The sequence below is a fragment of the Protopterus annectens genome, chromosome 7.part0, assembly GCF_019279795.1.
Source record: "Protopterus annectens isolate FY-2018-M chromosome 7.part0, PAN1.0, whole genome shotgun sequence".
NCBI classification, from domain to species: domain Eukaryota; kingdom Metazoa; phylum Chordata; order Ceratodontiformes; family Protopteridae; genus Protopterus; species Protopterus annectens.
Window position 1 is genome coordinate 867320839 of NC_056739.1, and position 7500 is coordinate 867328338.

General features: G+C 38.1%; 1 protein-coding gene across 15 annotated transcripts in view; it reads right to left on the bottom strand.

Annotated features, from left to right (window-relative positions):
* CADPS (calcium dependent secretion activator) overlaps positions 1–7500 on the bottom strand; it is a 2296269-nt gene that overhangs the window by 760491 nt on the left and 1528278 nt on the right. For all 15 annotated transcript variants that reach the window (XM_044077436.1, XM_044077434.1, XM_044077437.1 and 12 more), the window contains exon 10: positions 5469–5577. In XM_044077436.1, coding sequence (XP_043933371.1) covers positions 5469–5577 — 109 coding nt within the window. The remainder of the gene's footprint in view (positions 1–5468; positions 5578–7500) is intronic.

A 7500-nucleotide genomic window follows, 5' to 3' on the forward strand; every position in this document is an offset into this window, starting at 1 on the left:
TGGTAGATTTCCGATTCTGTGCTGTATGGGAATATCCATTCAAAACGTTCAAAGTTTTAAAACTTTGATGTTATGGTCTCGACCATTTGCAGTTCAAAGTTTTGAAACTTTGAGCTTGTGAATGGAATCCATATATATATATATATATATATATATATATATATATATATATATATGAATGGATTTAGATAGAGCTCCACCACTAGTGCCTGATCACCAGTTGGTCACCAGCATGAGTCGAAGGGATGCAGTCAATAATAATTAATAGCATGTAACAATAGGGAGTTGAATGTTTATTCTTTCCCAAGTGTTGGGCAATCAGAAAGTATATAAAGGGATGCAAGTACTGCCATCCATGTAGAGAGGTTGGGGGACACTTAATAAACAACTTGAAATGGTGCTTTAATGTAAATTGAAAGTTGAGAGGTTTGCATAATGTGAAATCAATGGAATGGGAATTGAGAGAAGTTCCCTTAGTTGTTTATCATATATACAAATTTACAAACACTCACACATGTGTATATATGGGTTCACTTCATAATCTTGAAATACTGAAATATCGAATTTCAGTATGTCGAGACTAAAACAGCGAAAGCCCAGTTCCGCGAAAGACCACATAACCGAATCTGGAAATGTCGAATCAGCGGTTGTGGTGGTGTGCTGTGTTAATGGATAGCTGGAGATTCAGGTAAGTGTTTATATTTTAAGGGTTTTGGGTAGGCATTTTAGTGTATGTTAGTGTTTTGGGAAGTTGTAGGTGTAGGTTACTGTATGTAGGTAAGAGTGTGAGTATGTAAGTGTTGAGAATGGTGGTGTTTGTACATATGTGATGTGTGTTTGTGTGAGGGGAATGTAAATTGTGTAGTGGTGGGTTTCATGTCTTTGTCTTTTTAGTAGGACCTCAGAGTTAGTATATATAAGTAGCGGGGGCGGTCGCAGCCCCCCACGTGGGGGGAGCAGCTGCTTATATGTAGGGTAGGTTCATGTATTTGTGTTGTTGTGTTTGTGTGTGCTTTGTTTGTTTGTTGTAGTGTGGGGAGGAATGTGTATGTGTGTTTGTGTGGTGTAGGGTGTGTTTAAAAGTCATGATTTTGAATGGGGTTTCAGTATTTAGATTTTTCGGCTTTATAGTCTTGAGATACTGAAATTCAATATTTCAGTATTTTGAGATTATAAAGTGAATCCGTATATATATATATATATATATATATATATATATATATATATATATATATATGTACGTAAAATACAATACAATAAACTTGTGTATGTATATATATATATATATATATATATATATATATATATATATATATATAGATATACATACGGTTCCCCATCATATGCCCGAATAACCACAAGCTCGAAATTCAATACGCCGAGACCATAAAGACGAAACACCGGAATCCCGAAAGCGCAAAAGCGCAAAAGTCAAAAGGAAGAAACTGCATGGAAAGCGGTGACAAATGGAAAGTGCAGTAGAATACTTCAGTGCTCCTGGCACGATTGGTGAAATATATGTGACTGTATCATCTCAGAAAGGAGCTCCTATACTCCTTTTAGATGGGTACGTGTTACACAGAGAGAAAATATATCATGATAAAGCATACTGGTGTTGCAAGTATAAACGCGATGAGAAATGTAGATGTAGGGCTATTACTTTAACTGTGCCTAACGGCGAAAGGCTGTTAAAATCTGCTCAGCACTTACATCCTGGAGATCCGGTAGAAGTTGAGCAGTATAACGTGTCTCACTTGTTAAAGTTGAAAGCTGATAATTCCAGGGATACTCCCTGTTTAATAGTTGATGATGTTTTAGCATCAACATCTAATGTGATAGCTCCCAGTTTACCTACTCGCAAAACACTTTTTCAAAAAGTTGGCAGGATGCGTCGTTCTAAGTTAAAACACAGCAGTTTCCTTATTGAAAAGTTGGAAGGTATTGATGTTACAATGTTTCCATGTAAATCGAAAGTGTTTCTTAGTAAGTGCATAGTAGATACTGCTACAGAAGCAGCAGTGGTAGTCTTTTCAACTACACAAAATCTGCTTGATCTAAGCACAGCTACTATTTGGCTTGTTGACGGTACGTTCTTTTATAAAGGTATAATGTGCTGTCAACTGTACACTATTCATGGTTTAATTAGATACAGAGGTTTTCATAAGAGCGTACCTTTGCTGTATTGTATAATGAGTAGAAAGTCTCTCACTTGTTACAACTTTATGTGGAGTTGTTTTACGTTTAATGAGTGAGAAAGGCTTCGAGGTGTCTGTCAAATACATGCTGAGCAATTTTGAAGTAGCAGCCAGGAAGAGTAATCTGTTAAATCTGCAGGGTGCAAAACATAAAGGTTTGTTTCACTTCTCCCTAAACATTTGGAGAAAGGTGCAACAGCTAGGTCTTTCATATCTGTATAACACAGACCTTTCTTTTCAGTTGCATGTCAAGTGTCTCATCGCTTTAGCTTTTGTACCTGAATCTGATGTATTATGTGATTTGATGAACTAAAAGCCGTGTTTCCAGCTGATGGCAATGAAGTGTTAAAGTACTTTTCTGAGTGGTATATGTTGGGAAAAGTTTGAAAGTTTTGCACTAGGACTACTGGATTTTCCAGGTTTCCCTCGTTGTTTCCAATTACATTTTGGAATGTGGATGAATTAAATATGTTGTTTTTGCCTCACACGCAAAACAGCGTGGAGGCGTGGCACCATAGATTGAAGTCATTACTGGGCCATAGCACAACAGACCTATGGATGCTTATGACAGTGTTATCTAGAGAACAGGATAGGGTAGATGAGCTCAGAATTAGAATGATTTGTGGTGCACCTCCTTCACCAAAGAAACGAAAGGGACCTGTCATGCTAAATTTGAGCATGTTTTGAAGAACAGATCTAGTTACTCGGATTTGGATTTCCTGATGGCAATTGCAAGGTTGCTAAAGATGTGATGTATGCTATGACAATCGCGGTACATGTTGAAGCTTTAACAGACGTTATGAGGACTCTATGTGGATGAATGGATTTACGTTGTATTTCTTTTGCTTTGAAGCATTATTCTGGGATAATAAAAGTTTTACTTCATTTTCAAGCTTTTATGTGATCATGGTGAATGGCTGTCGGTCATTTGCAGTTTCAGGATTTTGTCATTTCGGATTTCTGGTTTTGGCGTTTTGCATTTCGAGCTTGTGGTTATTCGGGCATATGAAGGGGAACCATCCACACACATACACATACATATACATATCTAACAAGTAGACTTCATAAATGCTGAAATATGATTGGCTAAAAGCATAAGCTGAATTATAGCACTGAAATCCAATTAATAAAAATACCAGACAGTTTAGACTATCTATCACTGGTGCTAACATTGAATACAGCATACTCATCTGTATCATACAAATGCAAAAAAAAAAAAAAAAAGATTACTGGGTACCTTCAGCATTGTCAGGCATTTCATAAATAAAATCATATGCAAACGTGCTAAACTTGCAATCTAAAAAGAACAATGCAGGGATGTCATCATTCATGCTCTCTCCAGGTATCAGCTACAGGAAATATGTATATGTTGATATACATTAGAAAGAAAGATGTCACAGATCCACTCTATCAGGCATCTCAGAATAAGGTTTCTTGTTTTGCAATCACACAACAGCTCAGTGGAGCAGCTGTTAGCACTTTTGCTCCACAGCGCTTGACTCTGGGAAGTAAATAGTGTGGGAAGAAATAGCCAGGGAATTGTTATGGCTAGGCTTGTACAGGCCCTGGGGCCGATAGCCTAGTATCAACCTATGAACTCTCCAGTTTGGTTCTTGGTTGGGTACCTTCAATATACAGATTGCTTGCACTCCTGTGTTTTTATGTTTATGTTTTTTATCTTTATGTTTTTTTGCCATGTGCTGCAATTTCCTTCTACATCTGTAAGACATGACGTATGTGAACTAGTGATTCTCCAAACTGCCTGCAGGTGTGTAGGTTTTGTTTGTGTGCATCTGTGCACGCACGCATGTATGTGCGTGCGTGTGTGTGTGTGTGTGTGTGTGTGTGTGTGTGCGTGTGCACGTGTGCGTGTGTGCGTGTGTGTGTGTGTGTGTGTGTGTGTGTGTGTGTGTGTGTGTGTGTGTGTGTGTGTGTGTGTGTGTGTGTGTGTGTGTGTGTGTGTGTGTGTAGCCTGAGATGAACTAGTACCCATCCAGAATTAATTTCTCTGCTTCCACTGACTGTCAAGAAACGATCCAACTTTCCCCATGACTTTAAATACATTTACTGGGAAATCAGAGACTGAATGAAGGAAGTAATGTAGCTTCACAAATTTGTTAAATAACATGCTCCATATCCTGCACTAAATGCAGAGATGTACACTGTAACTTATTTACAAATCACATTCTTGTCAAATGAAACTACAATAAATGTGAGGTTAAAATGAGCTTCTTAATGTGTTCATTACAGGCACCTATTTCAAGCTGCACTGTCATAAATTCGGCAAGGTCTGTGAAAGAGCAATAATTGCATAATCCACTAAATAGGACAAGTGTGTTCTGCATGGTACCAGGAAAATAAAAACTGCTTCACATTAACCCAGAGCAACACATGAGCCAGATTCAGACAACAAGGATCCCAGTAATATAGAGCACAGAGGTAACTTATTCTGAGAGGGTGTAACGTGCAGTCATATGCCATAAGGCCAACATGCTCTACTGGACAAAAATAAGATGGCCAATAGGAAAATAAACTTAAAGGGGTTCTGACATTTTCCATTGTGGTGTAGTTACCTGAGCTGTGACCATATATAAGTAGGAAGTGCAAACAGTGTGGTCCCTATATGTTTAGTGTGGTTGCTATATCACACACTGAAAATATATATTCAGGTTTCTGGATCAAACCATTTTTGGATATATTCCATATAACTTATCAGCCTACACACACTCAGACTGCCATGTTAGTTATTCACTTCAGCTGCAGATACTGTACTTTATGCAAGTCTGGTGTGGTATAGTCAGACCTTAATTGTATACAGTAGATGTAACCCTCACAGCATTAGAGTGAGCATTGTGAAGTGATATGCAAAAGGTTCTAGTATAAAAGATTATGAAAAGTAGTTTGATGTTGCAAAAGAAGGAGGAAATGTAACACTTTGCCAACTTTTATAGATCCAAAATCTCTGTCAATGTTCAAATGCTAAACCTACCTCAAATGTAGTTTAAACTGTTAAAGATAGTGATATATTAAGAGATTTGATTACTTAATATAAAACTGGACTAAGCGTGATCATCAAAAGTAATTTTCATCTGTATCATCATGGTTAGTTAATGATAGCGTCATGTCATCAGATAGGGAGACCACTATAGGACAACCTAAAAAGTAGTTCCTATATGCTGCACAGCAGTATTTCCATGAGGGTATATACAGACCCTACATTATGAGTGTAAGTACAAACCTGACATAGTCAAAGAATGAAGGCTTGGCCCATACCTGGTTGTGGATCGGTGTAATCCACAGTATATCCATCAAGCTGCAGGAGCTCCTGAGGTTCCGCCTTTTTCTCCCGGTAACTACACATCGCAAACGTGTACTGACTAACCTAAAGAAAAGCAGAGAACAGTGATATAAATCAGCGGTAGTACTAATCCAGCCAAACATGTCAAAATAGTGACAACATCTGGCTGTGACACAGCAAAACGTTTGTACATTCACCAAGACAGCAACTGATTTCTATCTACTGAGTTGAAAGAAAGCAAAAACATGGGGAAGTATCTGTAGCATTTTGCAAAATGTTGGCAAGTAACAAACTGCAGTATAAATGAAAGAATTGTTTTGAAGTATCTTGTGACTGTGAGTATGCTAGCAACATAAAACAAAGCAGCTGTAGTGCAGCAAAGTAAAAGTATTAGTTTGCACAAGTCTTCTCTTTCTGTCAGTGAGCTGATAAAAGTCCTGTAGTGACACCCTGTCACAAGCAATGCAGCCAGAAAGCAATGTGCCAGTCATATTAAAGTAACGTTAAACTCTCAGTGAACAGTGCAGCAGTTGTCAGTAGTACATCGAATGGCATTTCTCACTCCTCCAAGTTATCATCCGAGTGACATAATGGATTCAAAGACAAGTGCTTGATGGGAGCCTTTACAGCTGCAGGGGCCTGAATCAGGCTCTCACCATGCCTTCAGGAGGCCATCAGGCCAAATCAGGACCCAGCTTGTAGTTATCATTTAATGGAATGTTTCAAAGGGAGACTGCAGGAAAGAAAAGGATTCTCCAGGCTTTAGGCTAGGGTCAGAGAGAGAAAGTTGCTGTCATATGATTTAAAAAGGCTTAGTTAAGGATGTCTCACATGTAAATTTCTATAAAGAACTCCATTAGTTTGGACATTTTCATCATCTCCGTATAAAATTTTAATGGCATGTTTATAAAAACTGGTACGCTGATTAAGATGTTAATGTAACATACTTCAGTGATGTAATTATTTTAAGAGATTTGCAATACAAGCTTCCAACTGTCAGCAGCCTAACAATTGTTAACAGAATGAAAATATGTGTTCAAGGAATGTAAAATATATGTTGAACATTTCATTTAAATCCGCGGTGGTGCAGCGGTAGCGTTGTTGCTTCACAGCAAGAGGTTCTCCCGTTTGATTCTCGGCTGGAGTGCGGGGAGTGCCTTCTGTGTGGAGTCTGTATGTCCTCCCCACGGTTGGGAGGGCGTTTGAAAGACATGCGTAAATGGGCGTGACTTCGTTGAAGGTTGGATGTTGAGCTGGCACCTCGGCGTTCATCAAAATCTACTGCCAATCATTAGCAGACCGGAGTTCCGCTGTGGCGACCCCTAACCGTGAAAAGCCAAAAGACAACAACAGCTAAAACTCTGCACATGTTAAGATGTTTGTTGTTTTGTTTTATCAATTAGTTGTTAGTGAATAAAGACTAGCATTTGTTTTATATTGTTATCTATGAGACTGTGATAATACATCCCCTACTGGAATTACTATTAGCTCAAGCTAGTACTTTTAAGTTACAAACTGGGTTACCACTTCCTGGTTGATTTTAGTAAGTCTAAACAACTGCATTGTATAAGAATGTTTTTTCTAATTGATCTACTTTTTGAATGTTCTGTTACTGCCATCTGCTGGAAATGCCAAATTACTCTTTAAGCAAGTACATAAGGTAGAAGACTGACATTTATGCAGTCTATGCCATAAATCCAAATGCATGCTATGTAACTTACTGATACAGTATCTAGCAAAAAGCGAAGCACTAATCTCAAGATTTATTATAACAGCATACAATTTTGCCAAACAGCTCTTTAACAGTGATCTTTTTAGCTTTCATTGACAATATTTCGTAACCAATATGCTTACCTTTACTCTTAGCCTGTACTGATACAACTTGTAAGAGGTACAAAATTGGAGGCTAATCTCCCACATACCATATATGTCAGTAAGTGACTTACTACCATATCACAGCCACCCACCACTCGACCCATTTATGGTAAGATTGTAAAAAAATCATTA